The sequence below is a fragment of the Suricata suricatta genome, chromosome 2 (genome assembly GCF_006229205.1).
Source record: "Suricata suricatta isolate VVHF042 chromosome 2, meerkat_22Aug2017_6uvM2_HiC, whole genome shotgun sequence".
Classification (NCBI taxonomy): Eukaryota; Metazoa; Chordata; class Mammalia; order Carnivora; family Herpestidae; genus Suricata; species Suricata suricatta.
This window is the reverse complement of record NC_043701.1, coordinates 398671-418338: the sequence shown is the minus strand read 5'-3', so window position 1 is coordinate 418338 and position 19668 is coordinate 398671. Positions and strand designations below refer to the sequence as shown.

At 43.5% G+C, this 19668-nt stretch overlaps 1 protein-coding gene across 1 annotated transcript in view; it reads right to left on the bottom strand.

Annotated features, from left to right (window-relative positions):
* Positions 1-19668, bottom strand: part of ESYT2 (extended synaptotagmin 2) — an 85848-nt gene that overhangs the window by 18290 nt on the left and 47890 nt on the right. The window contains exons 9-15 of the mRNA XM_029954218.1: positions 15724-15844; positions 11774-11950; positions 10673-10755; positions 9231-9279; positions 8115-8204; positions 7566-7661; positions 1907-1969 (exon numbers count right to left, since the gene is read on the bottom strand). Of these exons, the coding sequence (XP_029810078.1) occupies positions 1907-1969; positions 7566-7661; positions 8115-8204; positions 9231-9279; positions 10673-10755; positions 11774-11950; positions 15724-15844 (679 nt within the window). The remainder of the gene's footprint in view (positions 1-1906; positions 1970-7565; positions 7662-8114; positions 8205-9230; positions 9280-10672; positions 10756-11773; positions 11951-15723; positions 15845-19668) is intronic.

Genomic DNA, 19668 nt, shown 5'->3' with positions numbered 1-19668 from the left:
CATTCCTAAAGTTCCTGTACCTTATCAATTTTGAGACACATTTTTTTTTTAACTTTTTATCGTCTTTTGAAAAATTTATGGGCCTGTTTCTGGGCAGATCCCAATTGTGACACAGTTGTTCCTGCTTTAACCGATTTACTTTGCTTCTATTTTCCTTTTGTTGTGTGTAGGACATAGTAAAAATCTGTATTTATCCTAAGTCTAAAAATTCTTCCAAGAGACATAAACACTAGCAAACCTTAACTGGAGCTTTTCTTTTTCTTTCTTAGTGGTACGTAAAATAATGGCGTATTTTAAAATGAATGAGGTTTCATATTCTATGAAAGAAGGTTAAATCATTAAGTATTTTACCATAATGCAGTAATAGTCAAAATGCATCAGCACAAGTTAGATATACAAGTATAATGAAAATGAATTTTACTTTATCTTTTAACATTTTATTTTTTAGTTTTTTATATTAATATTAAGTAGGTACCACATCCACCATAGGGCTTGAACTCACAACCCTGAGATTAGGAGTTGCATACTCTACTGAATGAGCCAGCCAGGCTCCCAAAAATCAGTGTTTAAGTTAGACTGTCTCGAATTAAATTTCACTGGTTTACAATTGATTATCAAGACCTATATATTTCATCTATTTGAACTCTGGTTTTCATTTCTGAGTAATGAACACAATACCATTCCAAAGCCTTGCTGTTAGGCTTAAATGAAATGGTGTAATAACAATGAAAATGCACACATCACGCTAGCTACACTGAGCACTTTTTCGTGCATGATCTTATTTAATTTACTCGATACTGCAAAAATGAAGATCATGTCACTTCCTGTCTATAATTAACAGAAGACTGGACATCTCGCTCCAGGTTATACTGATGAGTTGGGCCACGCTGCAGTTCAAACCCAAACAGTTTGACTTACAGCCTTCATTACAACCATTATGTCTTGCTGGTCAATGACCCTCAGCTATCAAAGAAACGGCGAGGAAAGACTGTTGATCTAATTCCTTCCAGCGTGCTGGGAGCAGTCTTTTCAACTGCCATGCTAACCAGTACTGCAAAGGAGTAACTCACTGCTAGGTCACACTTCATCGCCTCAGTATAGCTTAAGGACTTAATAATAACTATTACACTGGAGAGCAAACATTGTTACTCTTCTTCACTTTTAAATTTTAACTTATTTTTCTAGATGAAGCTGATTCAAAACCATTCCTTTGGATAGAATTTTCTTAAGACCATTACATTTAAATCCACCCCTTCACCCCAGTATTTAATCCTAAAATGTTCAAAGAAATCAGGGAAAAAAAATAATAAAACACTGTAAGTCACAGAAAACGTTTAACAATTTAGCCAGAAAATACATGTTCATGTTGTTTTAGGGAGTGGAGCTTAGTTTTCAATACACCTCATTTAATGAAATTCAAAGCTTCTCAAAAGATGTCACCCAAACCCAGCAGTACCAAAAGCCATGAGGTCACCGACTCAGAGATGGCCCTAATTCAGCATATTGGAAGAGGTGATTTCTAAATTGACAGTCACAGTGCACAAGGAATACCTCAAAATCACAATCTAAACATTGGTTAAGTTTTTAAATAGACCTTCTATGTCACCGTTTTCATCAATTCAAATCCAATTAAAATGCAGAGTATTTTAAATTACCTTAGATACTGCTGCCTCAGGCGAACCAAACTGAAGTCTAATTTATCATGTCAGTACTTTATATAAAATGTAACTTCGAAGCTGACTTGATTCCTTCTAACTACTAATTCTTGGGTAACAAAAAAGGATCTAAGTAGACAATTCATTACTATATAAGTAGAGGAGGCAATTTGTCAATAAACCCATGAGTTAAAACATCATCTCTTTCAATATGTCTCAATGAACTTTTCAAAGGGAAGCTATTAGTTTACCTTTAAAGCTTTCTGAACTGCAGACTTCTTCAAGGCATCAGGGTTAAATTCTAATGGGTTACTCTTTCAAGTCAGAAGAAAATGAATATACCAAGGGTTAATAAAACATGCAATGAGGAGTTTATGTAAGGTTAATAACGACATGAAAATTGATGAGAACAACAAAAAAAAATCTTTAAATGAAAACCACCAACAAGAATGACACAGTAAAAATCATTTGTAGCACATAAAATTTTTCTTTATGCCCAAGATTTTACCTTAGAAGAAATCTTTAATCTATAAATATCAAAAACACATTTCCTCTGATTACTGTGGTCCTGTAGGAGTGCTATTCTTTCACTCCCACCTCTCTTCTTTGGGATTTGGAAAAATCCAGGAGTGACATTGTAAGAAACGGTTCTATTTCCTACCCTTAATCTGAAGAGACATCAACCACAGTAACAGCGAAGGTTTTACCTGAAGTACAAGCAAATGGGCTGAAGACGCCCAAACTGCCCTCAAGCCAGATCATACCCTAAACGAGCAGATGCTCCTAGACTTGCTTCTGAGATTTACCTTCGTGCAAAACCACAGCAGAAGGGGACCTTTTCTACTGCACTCCCATTCTCTCCCAAGTACCAAAGGCAGAGGCTGACCACATCATTTCAAAGGTCTGTCCTGGCTTTAAAGTTCTATTATTCTGGGTTTTATGTCCTAGTTTTATTGATTTTTTTTCCAGGTCATTACTTTCTTGCCTTCAAGAGGGCAGGACTGAGCTATCTGTAAGCTCCTTCAAGGACTAACATTTAGATTTTATCATTTCAGTTGTAACTAATTTCAAACGACAAACTGCTTTTTATTATGTTTTTGTTAAACAGCACATCTCATGGCGAAGAAAAGAGGGACAGCTAGCTCGGCTTCCCAGCCTCCCATGGCCCCGGCAGGCTAGGCCCGATGAGAAGAGCGAACATCTGGCTAAAAGGAATTAATGTGACCTAAAGGCCGGACCACTGAGGCGGCCCTATGGGGTCCTCAAAACACTGGACCCACCAGCTCGGCCTCTGGCGGGAGCCTGGCCGGGTGAGGCTGGGAGCCAGGCCCTGAGGTGTGAGGACTGACCACCCCTCAGGTGCCAGGGGAAACTTGGCTGAAGCTCACTTCGGGTGGATGTGATGCACGTATCATTCTAACATGCCCCAATGAAAGCACGGTGGGCAGAGAGGCCGTGGAATGGGTGGCAGTGCTGGGGAAGCGCTGTGGCATCGTGGTGGGCTGCACAGGCTTGAGGCAGAGACAGGCCAGATCACACGCGTGTGCTAGGAGGGGCCCAGCATCAGCCCCGGATATCACTGCGCCTTCCAGCGTGGGCTGTTCACCATAGCTGGAGGCAGTACTAACCTACACTGTAGCCGCCTGTACTTTTCAGAGATTTTTATTTTTAAGTGATCGCTACACCCAATGTGTGACTCGAACTCACAACCGTGAGATCAAGAGTGGCATACTCCACTGATTGAACCAGCTGGGTGCAGGCCCCCCTTTTGTTTTGAAAGATTTTAAAGTAATACCACCTGTGCTTTTTAAAGTGAGACGGCACCTCACGTCATCACACCGGTGGTCCTCCTATCGTACCACCAGCATTCATGTATGCCACGTGGGCAACAGTGCGAACACTCCTCTCAGATAAAGCCCGCGGACAGCTCCATGAACTTAGAAACCTGGAGTGTAACACACTCACTTTATACTAGCATGGGGTAGACAGGAGGGGTCACGTGGCAGAGTTCCAAGTCCAGCTCTGGTACCAACTAGCTGCCATCCTGGGTCTCTAAGCTCCGTCTCTCACACTCTCTGTGTTGTCTCAACTTCCTTATCTGAAGCGACTGTGATGGGGAGACTAGAGGAGGCGGACAGGGAGAGCCCTCGGAAGGTGCTCAGAAATGTGTGTTGTTGTGTAAGCCCCAGGTTCCCAGTGGGGAAAGCTGGCTCCTGGGAGCCAGGGAACACTCCTGGTGCTCCTGTGTCAAATTCAGGCCCACAGCTGACCAAAACAGGAGGCAAAGTGCTGACAGTCTACATTGTCAAGAGACTGTTTCCATCCAGGACAAAGTCCGCAGTGTCAAGGGTTCACAGATGGCAGTAAGGCAGGCATCGGGTCGGAACTAAGTAGGTGGAAGGAAAGAGACTGATGGGGATGGCCTTTATCACAAATACCAACAGTCTCCACCTTTGGGAGAAACAATGATTTAACTTCCCACCGAAATCCACTGGGTTTCAAACAGAAAAAAGGCAATCATATCTGTTCAAATTTATCTCATAAAACACTGTGCTGATGCCTGTGACTGAATCACTACATAGTACTAGTATCTGGTTTTGATAAGCCAGCAATGACTTAGCTAAGTATGATAAAGCAATTATACTTTCCTGACACAAGGTCAGAAATATTTCCTTTAAAGAAAGCAATTACAGAATGAGAAAAAGGAACTTGGAAAAACTACTGTAGACTAACAGTTTATGCAGGAGAGCCCCAATGCTGTCCCCAGCAGCTTACACTACCACCGTCACTAAGAAACACCCAAAATATAAAGTCATTTCATTAGAAAGTGATAGAGAATGGTTGCCAACACGCACCAGGGACCTCACTTTGAAAATACCTTACGTCGGAACAAGGAGAGTGAGGAGACCATGGTCACCGTTTCCTACCCATGTGACTCTCACCAGCTCACCCAATCCATCAGGGTCTTGATTTCCCTCATGGATCAAATGGGACAAAGTATCTATTCTTCAACTTTGCCCTACCCTTCTTCTTAAAATAAGAATACAGCGAAAATGCATGTGGAAAAAGAGATGAAAGCTCTTCAAAAACACAAAGCACTACCACTATTAGACTCAAGGGCTAAAGACCTTTAAGAATCTCACTCATCGAATTAAGTTACTGAATTAAATTCATCTAGACAGAGTAACTTTCTAGACTAATGACTAAGCCACTGGTGACTCTCTCTGACCCCAAAGCAAGTACACATGACTGTCTGCGCCCAGCACCAAGCACAGCAGCAGGAGCCAGGGCCCTGGAGCAAGACCCCAGGAGACAGAAGTAGTAAGATCAGAGTCAGCTTCCCAAGAAAGTGGGTTAGAAGTGCTCAGTTATCCTCTCCTGGATATTCTTTAAGTTCCTTAAAAGAAACTGAATCATCAACTCAATATATTTTTTCTCTTTTAGGAGCTCTGGTTAAAACGTGAGGAAGAAGGCACGTTTCCAGGGCAGCAGGTGGACTTCTGTCCTCACCGGCCATCCTGGCACAGCTGGCCCTTCCAGGAAGGCCGAGTTCTGATACTTCTGTGTTTCATCAGGAAGGAAAAGTAGATCTAAAGAAGTTTTCTGAAAGTTTTTGAATAAATATTTACATCTCACATTGAGATAAACCCTAAGAAAATCAGTTTTAACCATTATGGTTTCATTTTTTTCCTCAGAAGAGTTTTTATCTTTATTTTTTTATGGGCCAGTAGCAGCTTAGGAACTAAGGCTTCTTCATGACTCACCAGATTTGTTCATCTCATCATCAGATGTAGTCACCAAAGTTGGTTACAGCAGTGTTACTTTTACAAAACAAGCACAGAAGAAACACATACACAGTAACTGAAATCATGCAAGAAAATCAAAAAAGCATGCCGTATCATTCCACCACTGAGTAGATGGCATCAGAAGTTCCAGCCCACATTCTAGCAGTCTCCATTAAAACAAAAGAAAGAAAACACTGGAGAACTCACAAATAGTGCTCTATAGACTGAGGTAGTATTTTCACAAAACACTAGTCCCGACGCTCGCCTCTCTTTTAAGTAGCCACACCCAAAGTTTCCCTCGTAGATACTCTTAGGAAAGTGGAAACAGGAGGAGAAAGCAAAGAATGGTGGATCGTGGTCAATGAACGCAGAAGCAGCACTAATAAATAGAGTGCAAAAGGCAGAGTCAAAGCACCCCACAGAAACGCAGGAGGCCGCCTGGTAAACGCTCCCGTTTAAAATAAACACCCAACAGGGCAGCGGTTTTGCGAAGATCCTTTGCCTCTGACAGCCGGAGCATACTTCATGCACAAAGTGTCATTTTAATCAAAGGTTAATAAATTCATTTTTGCTTTTGTTTTGCTTACGTGATGTTACTCAAATTTCAATTTAATGTGATAAAATACACAGTTCAAAAGAGGCCTAATTCTTTCTTGCCAATTCACTTAATACTATTCTTTGTATCCTAAAATATATAACAAATTAGCTTCCATCAGGCATTTATATAAAAGACTGTAAAACAAACATTACTGTAATTAAAAAGTAAGTTCTACTGTATTAGAAATTCTGCAGGAAGGTTATATAACAACAAAACAACTTTCCCCACATTGAAATTATAACAGAAAAAGTCAGAGTTCTAACTGGAAGACTGGCCAAAAGACTAAGGTAACATTTTAAGAAAAATTAAGAATTTATGAGGTTAAAATTAGTCAAGAAACCTTCACTGAAGGAGTATGATAGTATATAATTACAGTGTTCAACTACATCTTCCCAGTATAAAAAACAGATCAATTACATTTTGTTAAAAACTTTAAATAAAACATAGAGATGCACAAAGTCCATTTACTTTGCTTCTGAGCTAAGTGCAAGTAAAGTGCAATTTTAAAAGCTTGGAAGGCACCGGAGGAGGAGGGCGTGCACTTCCTGGGCTAAAGGAAACAGTCCTGTGGGGAGGTGGGGGTAGGCCAGTCTGACGAGAGACACTCGGATGCAAACTGTGAAGGGGAGTGCACACTGTTTTCTTGTCTGTCTCCACCACAGGGACGCCCACAAGGACAGGACACAGTGAGACCACAAGCAAATGGGCTGGAATGGATGAGCATTTATGACAGGTTTAGCAGGAAACCAGCCTGCAAACTTCAACAGAACTGGTCTGGTCTTTAACACAGTGAAAAAAAGCAAGAATGACCATCTACTGAATATGGGAACTGGCACTCAAAAAAAGTGATCAAAACAATGTAACGTTTATATAATGATCACATTACCCAAAGGAAAGGTTTAAAGGATGGTGGTGGAGGATCGCACGAGGCTTCACATGAATGGAACAGCAGGACTTTTCTCCCCCACAGCTGTGGTCATCACCTACAAAAGCTGTCCTTCACAGTGTCTTCTAAGAGCAAACAGTTCTGATACAAACCGAGCAGGCTGTGGGTGGCCAGTGTGACGGCGCGCCAGGGGCCCCAGCCAGCACCCCGTCTGACCACGCTGCCCACTGCCCTCCGCACTACAGCCAGAGTGGACTCTGGGGCTGAGGGCAGAGCTGCTTTGTCTTATTCCCAGGCCAAACGAGACAATTTCCATCTCTAGGCAACTCTATTTTTATAATTAGTGATTTTCTACAGATTATCTTCTCCCCTAACTACCAGGCACATTCTTTTCTTATGTAATGGAGATTTCCTCATAAAACACGTCAGAGTAAAAACAACTCTGAACATTCTGGATAAATCAGTAAGACACAGAAACATACATTATACTCATGAAGCAAATACACACTGATCCCTCCCCTCTCGTAGGTGGTAGTGAAGTAAAAACACAGAAACAGTAATGGGGACACCGTGTGGGTGAGCACAGCAGGATCTGCTGCCAGAAAATGGGCACGCAAGGGAGTTCCAATGGCATTACCTACCGGAAGGTTCCTTGCTGAATCCAAATACAAGATCAGCAGTGATGAGGAAAGACCATCATTGGCTTGGTCTTTGTCAGCCCTGATGTCTGTCAGCACCTATGAGGAGAGGACAAAAAGCCTCAGCAGGTGTATTTCCCCAAGACTTTAGACTATTTCTACCTGATTATGTCTGTAATGCTCAGGAAAATAAGAAAGGTGGTGAAATAAACCATCCAATATATGCAACAGAGAGAAGGAAAACACTAAGTATATATTAATGACCAGAATCTACACAAATCACAGCATAGGTGACCTGTGGCTCTCCAAACCCCATACTTTATCGAGCACAAAACATGAAGATCTTGTAAAATAGGTGGGAAGGACCCGTAAATCTTTCTTCTAAAACATTTAGTATCTTTAATTTACCCCTGATGCAACTGTTGTGACTTAGAGCACAGTAAGCAGAATCACTACTGTAAGGTTTTTTAGGCCAAGTAGCAACGCAATCTAACGATTCTAATCTCAGCTGTCGGGTGGTCGGATGGCAGGGGAAACACTTTATCACGGCACCTTATCGAGGTTTGAAGCATTTGGCATCAACGTGAGCCACTCCAGTTTCAAGTGCAGCTTTCCTCTGGGGACCTCGTCCAGGGTGAACCACTGAAGAGAGAATGTGAACGTTCACAACAGCTCCCCTGAGTCAAACTTTCCAGTCAAGCAGTTTCCACAATGTTCGGAGCTGCTCCCTGTGAGGCACCGACTGTTCCTGATTACTGCTGAAGGACCAAGTCCTGCCCAATTTCAAATGAGCTGACGACCCCAGAGGGTGGCTGCTGGAACTTGCCCAGCACTGCCTGCCGGCCAGGAGCCACACTGAAGGCTTCACCTGCATTAACTCACTGAATCCTAAGAAAACCGCAGTGCAGTAAACACGTTTTCATCCCCACTGACACACAAGGATTCTAATGTGGTCCAGTCCTGCCCAGTACCACAGGGCTTTTCCGTATGGACTTGAATACAATTTATGGGTCAATAGATAATACAACATGGATACCAACTGCTGATTTTCAGTATCAAACCCACACTTGTTTTTATTCACCATTATCTACTACTTAAATAGTATTCAGTTGTTTCAGCTTAAAAGCCACAAAGCAATTAATCTAAGATAGTCCCCAAATACTCAGTGTTAAAAGGCTGCCATGAGTGCACAGGAAGGAAAATGTGTTACTTTCAAACAGTGGATCTCAACATTTATTTGATTAACTATGTCCTACTTGTCCCAACCACACCCATCTTTTAGAAGCCCTCTCAAAACTCTTGTATTCTGACGGCAACGTCCCGCTAGAAGCAGTGCCTGTGAATCCCCACCGCATCTGCAGGCGGTCTCATGTGACATTCCTCCTCAATTGCAGGCGGTCGCTGTTTTCTCCAGCGACTGCAAAGCCCACTTTCGGGGAGCTGCTCGCAGGCCGCCGCCCGGACCCCCAGGGGGCTGCGCTTCACTCGTGAACTTCCAACATGCGCGGGCTCTCGGTACGCACTGTCTGACCGGGCTGTTAGACGCCCTTCTTTTCCCTTGCTAACAGTGACGGGCCTACGTTCCCAGGGTTTGTGAGGTGAACGTTTGTGGATGGGCAGGTCTGTCAATGGTCGTGAAATGAAACAAGAACCCAAAAGAAAACTTACTTCATTTAAAAGGCGCTCCTTTTCAACTTCAATAAGATCAATCATAAGACTATAGAAATAATAACACAACAACTTTAGAATATAGAAACACACTTCTTGAAACTGAAATAACCTTAAATACTTGCCTATGAGAAAGTACATAGGATATGCATCAAAATGCTAGAGTTTATCAATAGACTTCTTTCAGAAATTTCTTCAGGTTTCTCTCAAAACTACGAAGGAAGTAAGGAAATAAGCAGGGGCGAGTCTCTGGGAGGTCAGGACCCTCAGTTTGACAACGCCAGGATCACAGTTGTAAAAAATGTGGTCTTTCCTACAATGTGGCAATTTACATAATATGTAAATGCCAAAAAGGGTGGGAAACATTCGCCTCCTCATCCCACATGCTCTCCTCTGGCTTCGCCACCATCACTCCAGCCTCCCATGGGCTGGTACCGCCATCCCAGAGCTACTCCTCCCTCCCTCCCTCGACTCTGGGCTCTATGGCTCTTCGGCAGAGCCCCCCCCACCATGCCAGAGATGACGGGGTGGGAGAAGTCCGCCCCAGTTTTTGCTCGTGGCCGCCCCTCCTCCTGCCCTGCAGGCAACACCCTCCAGCCCTTCCCGGGTCTATCACCGCAGTGCCCAGTCTCAGCCGCCCATACTCTTAGGGCACATGGTGGTTTTATTAAAGTGCAGATCTGGTGTGCCTACTGCCCGGCTGGCGGGATTTCAGGTGCTCCCTGTTACACCGTCTCATGAATGAATTCTGAAGTCACAGTGTAACACACAGGCCATTCTCAATGAGGCCAAACCTGTCCAATGTCATCCATACCCATATCTTTTTGGCCACAAGAAATTCAGCTAAATCATAAAGATTAGGTTTACATGTATTTTTCTAAAAGCTCATTTCTTCAGCTGTACTTGTTCAATTTAAGTAAATAAATCAATGTTTATTTTTCCAATGTGTAGTCACAATGTAAATTATTCTCCCCCCTGCTCCCTAAATAACTCCACAAACTGAAGTTTAAAAACTCATTTCTACATCCTAGAGCGGAGCTGCCTGCGCGGTGTGAAAGCCGGAGAGCTGCGCTGGCATTCAGGGCCACGCTCTGCATGTGGCTTATGAGCACTTAAATGGGGGCAAATACAACCACCAAAGTGAATTTCAAATTGTTTAGTTTTAATCTGTTAGTTTAAATAGCTACACGTGGCTAGTGGCAGCTGTGATGGTCATAGATCTAGAATTTTCCTTCTTATACTTAAATGTGAAACTTTTTAGGAATAAAATATACCTTAGGGAGTCTAAAGTGAAACAAATTATTACATCTCAGAGCCACTTAAAAATACATGTAACACATGCATACGCCTATTTTTCAAAGCTGTATTACTTTTAAGTGTGACTACTGCGAAGGAAGAGCGAAAACAAGCGAACAGAGTGTTCTCCTCGCCTCAGGGTTTACCTTCCTAAGAAGTCATCCTTGTCTGGGTCTTCATCAAAGAGCTCAATCTCTAATTCCTGTCCAGGGTGTTCATAGACTAAAGCCTGAAACAATAACGAGTAGTTATCTTACACTTATACTAACACCAGCATCTACTTGACTATGATGGTTATAGGAAAGAGCACTGTGCTACTTTTCTCTTAGTTAGCAGTTATAAACACTCACATTTTCTCACTGTCAAATACACCGGCTTCTCCACGGGAGACCGTTCTGAAACACCCGCCCACATAGTAACAGTCTACGGTGTCTCCGGTTACCTGGCACCAGTCTCACCCAGTCACGTCCCACCGCTCAGGAACGAGGTCATAAGACAGCACCCACAAAGACAGACAGACTGGGACGTCTCTCCAGTCCTGAGGTGGCCGTGTTCAGCGCTGTGGCTGGGATAAGCACTGGGGGCCCACGCACCACCATTTAGAGATTAAGCAATCCGGCAACAGCCTGGACTGGGAGGATGGGAAGCTGGTGAAGCATAAACTACACAACTGCTCTGAAAAACAATTTTGCAAAACTGTCGTTCTTTTATAAAAGTTGTAATTTATGATACAGCAATGCCACTTTGACGAGCTTATTTGGAGAAAACTTGGTCAAGTGAAGAAAAATACATTTATATTACATTGTTTCAACGGTGGTTCTAAGGCTGAAAGAATACTCAAGATCTCTTTGGGCAAAGAAATGAATGGCAGTTATAAATCAGGTCCATCTACATTTACTAACACGTAGAGATGTCTAGATGTATTAAATGAGAACATACAAAACAGCACATATTAATCTCGTATTTGTATGTTTACATATGGAAACAACCACATAAAACATTTTTCACATGAAAAATTTTCTGCCAATTATGTATTGGGATGGTTTAATGTAAATAAGGTTTAAAATTTGTGTTATGTGTTGGCATAACAATATTGTGAGGTAGGAACAGAAGGTGCAACACCTTTTAATGATGGGAAATTAAAGCAAAAAGGATTTAAATCACCCTCCACAGCAAGCGCACCCCCGCGCTGACAGGAGCAGAGTGAGAATTGGAGAAGCCGAGCGACACCGCTGGTCACATCTTACCTCGTACACCTCATTCCACTTTGGACTGAGGTTCTCTTTGATGACTTTGCTTTGGAAGATCTGGTTGCCAACTCGAATAATTCCATAGGGGTCTGACTTTCCTTTGACGAGTCCCTTAAGATAAGTGTCTTTCCCCTGAAGATCCTGAGCTTCAATAAAATGTATCCTTAGGACACCCTGAAAAGGAGGAGAATCCGTGGACTGTTCACTGGTTCACGTGACAGGGAACAGCCGTGGTGACTCACTGTCCTAACAGCAGTGTGGAGCAGAAACAAAACAAACACCCTCTCCTTGTGCAGCAAAGAAGAAAGTAAACGTGGGAATGCAAGTAGCAACGCTGAGGGAAAAGGAAAGCATCGCCAGGTGACAGCTTCAGAGTGGCACTGTTTTTAGTCAGGAGGCCAGACAAGGGAGGAGGAGGAGGTGTGAGTCGGTGGCCCCTCAGTGGCCCTGTGCTCCAGGAGCCTGAGGACCCGAGGTGCGGAGTCTTGCGGGTCTGCAGCACAGCCCTGGGTGTCGGTACCACAGTCACTGATAATTAACATTAGAGGGTGTCTCAGACGCAGCACTAAGCTCTTGAGGTGCACTACTTCCATTTTTTTAATGTTTTATAAATTTTTTTAACATTTATTCATTTTTGAGAGAGAGAGAGTGCGAGTGGAGGAGTGGCAGAGAGAGAGAGAGAGAGAGAGAGAGAGAGAGAAACAGAATCTGAAGCAGGGTCCGGGCTCTGAGCCGACAGCACAGAGCCCGAAGAGGGGCCTGAACCCACCCTGAGCTGAAATCTGACACTTAACTGACTGAGCCACCCAGGCGCCCGACTATTTCCATTTTTAGAACAATCTTATGAAGTCCAGTGGCCTTGGAACAACACAGGTTTGAGCTGTGTGGATCTACGTATACATGGATTTTTTTTTTTTGAGAGAGAGGGTACAAGTGAGCAAGGGGCAGAGAGAGAGGGAGAAAGGGAAGGGGGGAGGGGGAGAGAGAGAGAGAGAGAGAGAGAGAGAGAGAGAGAGAGAGAGAGGAACTTAAGCTCACTTGAAGAGGGGCTTGAACTCACGAACTGTGAGATCATGACCTGAGTCAAAATCAGATGCTTATTAACCAACAGAGAGCCACAGGCACCCAGGATTTTTTTCATTCAACACAGTAAAATACTACAAATATATTTTCTTTTTCTTATAATTTTCTTAATAACATTTTCTTTTCTCTAGCTTCCTTTATTGTAAGAACAGAATAAAATACGGAGAACATATAAAATATGCGTTAAATGTTCATGTTAGTGGTACGGTGTCTGGTCAACAGCCGGCTGGCGGTGAAGTGCTGGGGGTCAGGAATCCTGCAGATTTTCTCGTGCACAGGCGGCCAGTGCCCCCGCCCATGCTGTTCAAGCGTCAGCTGTATATCACTAAATTTAGTTTATAGATAAGAAACTGAAACTTTGAAATATATATTTACTCAGGCTTTAAACACAGTTTTCTTTTCCTAAAATGTGTTGTTTCATTGGTAAAATAAAAAATATTCATCCATGCTTCTCTCAAGGCAGACAATGGTGAAAGGTAACTGGGGCAGCATTCTCCTCTTTTAAACAACTCTTTCGTTTTTCTACATTTTTTAAATGTTTATTTGAGAGAGAGAGAGAGGGAGAGGGGGAGAAAGAGAGAGAGAGAGAGAGAGAGAGAAAGAGAGAAAGAGAGAGAGCACGCGCCCAAGCAGGAGGAGGACAGAGAAAGGGAGACACAGAATCCAAAGCAGGCTCCAGGCTCCGAGCTGTCCGCACAGAGCCCAACACGGGGCTCCAACCCACGAACCGTGAGGTCATGAGCCGAAGTCGGACGCTTAACTGACTGAGCCGCCCAGGCGCCCCTTAAACAAACCCTTATAAAATCACCAAGCAAAATTCCTGACCCAATCAGCTAGTAAGACATGTATTTTTACAGATAAAAACACTTTTAAAAACTTAAAGAGAATTTTCTGTTTACATTGTCATGTGTCTAAAGTTTACATAATCTGGCAATATATCTAAGTAGTGCTGGCTTTTCAACTCCACAAGGTTAAGAAAGGCTGGATTTTGGGAGGCTTCAGTGCTCACTGCGCTCAGAGTATAAAAAGTGTAAGCAGCAAAGGTGCATAAGGATTTCTACGTGGGAAAAAAATCTTGTGTATTCAGAGATGAAAATCATAAATTAAGGAAAAAAGACATTGCCTTCTCATAGGTACTGTTCCATTACACCTGAATAACAATGTTATAACTAATTTGGACATCAATTAGCTGGGTGTTGGCACTTTTAGAAATATAAGAAAGCTCAGAGGTGCCTGAGGATTTGTGCACTGTTACAGAGATCTCAAAGAAACAAACGCAGGGGAAAGTGGTCTCCTTACACTTTGGGAAATACACTAAAAACACCTTTACTAAGAGGACCGACTCCACACCTTCTGTTTAATGAAATCAACCCAGGGCACCTGGGCGGTTCAGTCAGTCAGGTGTCTGACTTTGGCTCAGGTCACGATCTCACAGTTCAGGATCGAGCCCCACATCGGGCTCGCTCTGTGGTGAGAGCTCAGAGCCTGGAGCTTGCTTCAGATTCTTTGTCTCCATCTCTCTGTCCTTCCCCTGCTCATTCTGGGTGTCTGTCTGTCTGTCTGTCTCTCTCTCATAAACAAATAAACATACAAAAAAATCAACTGTCCTGTGTGTGTCGGTATCACACTCATTACGGACACCGCACAACAGAGCTGCCTGTGGGCCCCACTTCTCGAGTACACACACTACATGGACAGGGTGAAGGACCAAGTAGGAAAAGCTCTGTGAAAACTCATGAAAGGAACCCTCCTTTAGAATGGCGCCGGGAGGCCGGCGCTGGGAAGGGCGGGCTCTCAGGCATCCCCACCCCACTGTCCTCTGCAGACCCAACGGGAAGAGGCGCACCTCCCAGGTGACACTGTGGTACTCTCGCAGCAGGGGGAAGGAAGGTTTCCTCCTCCCCTGGCGACAGCTGCGCCAAGAGCCGCTCTGACTTAGCCCGACGGACTTGTGGTTCACGGCAGCCCCTCCCAGCCCCGCCCTTCCTCTAGGAAAGAGCCTCCTCTCCTTTTTCTGCAGAAGCACCTGTGGTTTTGCTTACTAGCTTACTTGTCCCAGACCGCACTTCTCTGCCATTCCTGAGGAAACCCATTTTTGCTCGTAAGATAACTGGAGGTTTTAGTTTTAAGGTTAACAGCTCTCATAACCTAAGAGCGTCCATCCACTCCAAGCACCTGTCTGACCGTAAGAGGGAATCCTAGGTCCTTGACTAGCAAGTTCTCAGTCTTGGGATGAGGTTACTTAGTCTACTCAAAAGAAGGTGACTACAATGTCTGTGACCTACTTCTGTGCTAAGCGTCACCTACAACTTACAGATGGAGAAACTGAGGTCCACACATGCCAAGTAACACACCCCAAGAGCAAAGCTGCCATAAGGGCGAGACGCAGCCCTGCCCTTTGCATCTCATCCAGGGCAGGGGTGACACCAGCACAGCTTCCACCGTGTTACTTATGACGTGACTCCAGAGACCACCATATGCTCCCCTGAGAGGAGAGCTGTACCCGTCACTGTACAAAGTTCCCATCACACAGACTGAGCAGCTACAGTGTGTTAATACAAATCATACAGGCTTTCTGAGATGATAACTAAGTCGTCACAACTGTCCTTCAGGACTTGCAGAGTAACATTCGCAGGATTAAATCCCTAGAGGCACCTTGGATGTTCAGGGCTGAGGTTTAAGAATTGCCCCGAAGTCTCTGTGATGTACATTAGCCAATCTCTTGCAACAGGGCAAGCTACCACATCAAGATCCCCGTGCCAAGGACGTGCTAGGAGAACCACGAGAAGTTACAACACCCAAGTATGTGATAAGCTCCCCCCACATCAAGGTCTAAGTGCTAACGGATTCTGAGGCGTCCTTACCTTTGGTATAGGAAACCGCAACTGTGCTATTTGAACTTCACTGACAAGAGGAACGGTGATCCGATTGGGAAGCACCAGGTAGTTCGATATTATATCCAGAATGATGGTATCCGACAGACCACTATTAGGAGAGCAGTAAAAAGAACAAACCAATCATCAGCACATCGACAGTAGTTCTTGCCTTTAATAGCAAACTTAACCACAAACATGATATCCCATTTACAGGGTCAGAGTGCTCGAATTTCTCCAAAAGAATATTTAAAACAAACAGTTTAAGGCTGAGGCTGTGATATGGTTACGGTGACCATTGTGTGGAATACATATGTGTACGTACACACACAACCACACACATGTATGTGTGTGCATGTATGGCTGAGATACATAGTTGAGATAGAGAGCTAAGAACACAAGGTACTATATTCTGGCTACATTTCGTTAACATTCTAACCGTTTCATACATTTCTATGGAATTTTTTTGGTTGAGCTAATACTAAAATACATTAAATTCTTTTAGCATAAAATACTTCAAAGATCCACAAAAGTGCAGAGAATACCATAAGAATCATCCATCTTCTCATTCCATGTTTCGAACATTAAATTTCTTTCTCTTTATAGGTACATAGGTTCCAAAGAAGTAAAAGAATTTAGTTTATTCTCTTCATAATGTATTTGGGTACTCAATATTGTAATAATTTTGAATTAACCACTGCATAGAGAACTCAGTAATATGAGTAAAATTGTGGAGGACAAAGAAATCTACTTTTGATATATTTTTGCCTATTCTTTGGGATAAATGTAAAAATGAAGTAGTAGGTATGTGAGAACATTTTTTTAAATCTTTCTTTTTTTACATTTATTTATTTTTGCAAGACAGAGAGAGATGGAACATGAACAGGGGAGGGGCAGACAGAAAAAGAGAAAGATCCTGAAGCCAGCTCCAGGCTCTGAGCTAACAGTCAGCACAGAGCCCGATATAGGGCTCGAACCCACAAACCATGAGATCGTGACCAGAGCTGAAGCTGTATGCTCAACTGACTGAGCCACCCAAGCGCCCCGTGTGACATTTTTGAAAATGTATGTTAATGACGTTTCATTGCTAGGGAAGAACACCCTTTAACCAGAACTGAAAAGTTTTTAAGAGAATTTTACCTTGCCAGGACTTTTCAGGTGTTACAATCATGAACATAAATATGTGAAGTAACTGTACATATAAAAATAACTACTGGGATAGAGTGAAAGTCACCATCATTCAGGGACTAGTAATAACTGAATGTCCACTGCAAGCTGGGTGTCCAAATACAATGACAAGACACAAGGACTCACCTTACTTAGAAATTTTCAGTTCATGATTGAAAAGGGACTGAAAACCCACAACTCCACGAACATAGACAACAACCCTATTTATGAGAAGGTCCAATTAGACGCTAACACTTAAAGAGACTCAGAGAGTTTCAAGTGGCAGACACTGGATGTGTGCACCAGGTAGTGGTGTGAGGCAGTCCCTCAGGGCTCGGACACCACAGCACTTCTGCCTTCAGGCATCTCCCCGCCCCTCCCCGCCCCCTGCCCAAAATTCTTGCTTTCAGGAATCCCTTAGCTGCTAAGGTGGCTGGCCAACTGCCCCTCCATCGCCTAGCCATCGCTCAGGCCCAGCACCCAGGAAGGCAGCAGAAGGCTGGCCTCACCCCTGTGCACACGCCCAGGCTCCCGTTCCCACTGCCCCTCTGCTCCTCCGGGCTGCAGTCACGGGCTGGTCACACTGGAATGGCTTCTTACTGTGTCCAGCCCTCCTGTCCTTCGGAGCTGCCGGCTCCTCACCTACTGTTGTTTCTATCCAAATTCCCATCCCTGACAGCCCTTAGCGCTCAGTTTAGGGCTCTTCACTGACACACGGGGCTATAGTCAAAAGTTTATGCTAACGTGCAGCAACTCAGATATTACTGCTATTTTATGATACAGTTCATTTTTATAATCAAGGAATACAGCATGTAGATGTTCATTTTATAATGCTCAAAGCAAGGTTTCGCTTTGTTAGGTTCAAAGTTACTGAATCTTTACTTTTATAACGGAAGACTTGCTATAACTGATTTGACAGAAAGTCCTTGAGAAAGCACAGCTCAGATTTCAAGTATATATTTTATTACATAAAACTTATATAAACACAAAATGTTATATATTGTATAAATTTTACATTATTATATTTAACTAATATATTATATATGAATATATAATTTACTTAAAAGGATGTTTTTATATATTCCTTTCATAACATAGCTTTGTGTTTTTTGTTTGTTTTTTTGTGTTTTGAGAGACAGAGAGCATATGAAAGGAGGAGAGAGGCAGAGGGAGGGAGGGAAGCGTAAGCAGGCTCCACGCCCAGCACGGAGCCCAACACGGGGCTCAGGACCACAATCCTGGGACCATAACCTGAGCTGAAATCAAGAGCTGGATGCTCAACTGACGGAACCACCCAGGTGCATCCATGCTTTATTTCTGAATGGTATTTCCCTCTATATTTCTTATATACACTATATATTTTTAATGATAAATATAATTCTCTAAATACCAAATACAAGTATATATTTTATATACCACATGTATAAAATTCTATTAAAAAAGTAGTTAAAGCTATTACTATAAAGAGAACCCGTCCACATATAAAATCATTAATTAGGGGTGCCTGGGTGGCTCAATTGTTTGAGCATCTGATTCTTGATTTTGGCTCAGGTCATGATCCCAGGGTTGTGGGATTGGGCCCTACATTGGGCTCCACACTGAGCATGCAGCCTGCTCAGGATTCACTCTCCCTCTGCCATTCTCCCCTACTAATGCTCTCTGACCAAAAAAAAAAATCATTAAATACAATGGAGTCTATTTATATATATATACCTCCACATGTACAAATATACATGATAAAGATCTCCCTTTTACTTCTATATAATTTTATTTAAAAATTGAAAAAATATTTATTTTTGAGAGAGAGTGCACGTGCACACCAGAGAGAGAGGTAGACAAAGAATCTGAAGGAGGTCCCAGGCTCTGAGCTGTCAGCACAGAGCCCAACACAGGGCTCGAACTCACAAACTGTAAGATCATGACCTGAGCTGAAGTCAGACGCTTAACCGACTGAGCCACCAGACGTCCCTAATTTTTTTAGTAGGCTCTACACCCAACATGGAGCTTGAACTCACAACCCCAAGATCAAGAATCACATGCTTTACTGACTAACCCAGCCAGGTACACCTTATCTCTTTTTAAAATAAATGATTTGGGACTGACTTCCCCAGGTGCAGGCTTGCCAAGGCAAAATATGCCCTCTGGCTCACCCAGTAAGGGAATTAATACAATGCTATTTACAGCATAGCTGCTTTGGACTAGCGGGTGTTTACTTCAGTCCTCCCGTGATATATAAAGGAGGAAACATTTTCCACACTAAATGGCAACAGCGATTTGTTGTTTTGCTGGCTGACCAGCATCTGTCTGCACAGATGAAAGGTCAGGTGCAAATTCTTCCTCTGCTTCCCCCCACCCCTCACCCTGGTCCCCCACTTCCTTCTTTGGGAGTAGGCATGAGACTTGATCACCAGAATCACAGGGTCTGTCCAAGGATGGAGAGACAAATAGAAGTCAGGCCTGGAACTTGTGCTGGAAGTCCTTCGTCGGCTGAAGTTGCTAAGCACGAAGAACATAAACTAGAAGCTGTGACTCCACAGCAAGAGCCTGCCTGACAGCACGCCCACACAGAGAATAGCAGAGGACACGCTGGACAGAGAGCGCTGAGGGCGTCATCTGGACACCAACACCCGCCTGGCTTCATTCAAACAAGGCTCCGGACTGCTCAGTGCCAGAGGCCGCGAACGAGCCGCCGGAAGCGCGGCTCCACGGCGGGAGTGTGGCCGCTCTGCTCACAGCTGCCCTCCAGCACCAGCAACAGTGGCCGGCTCA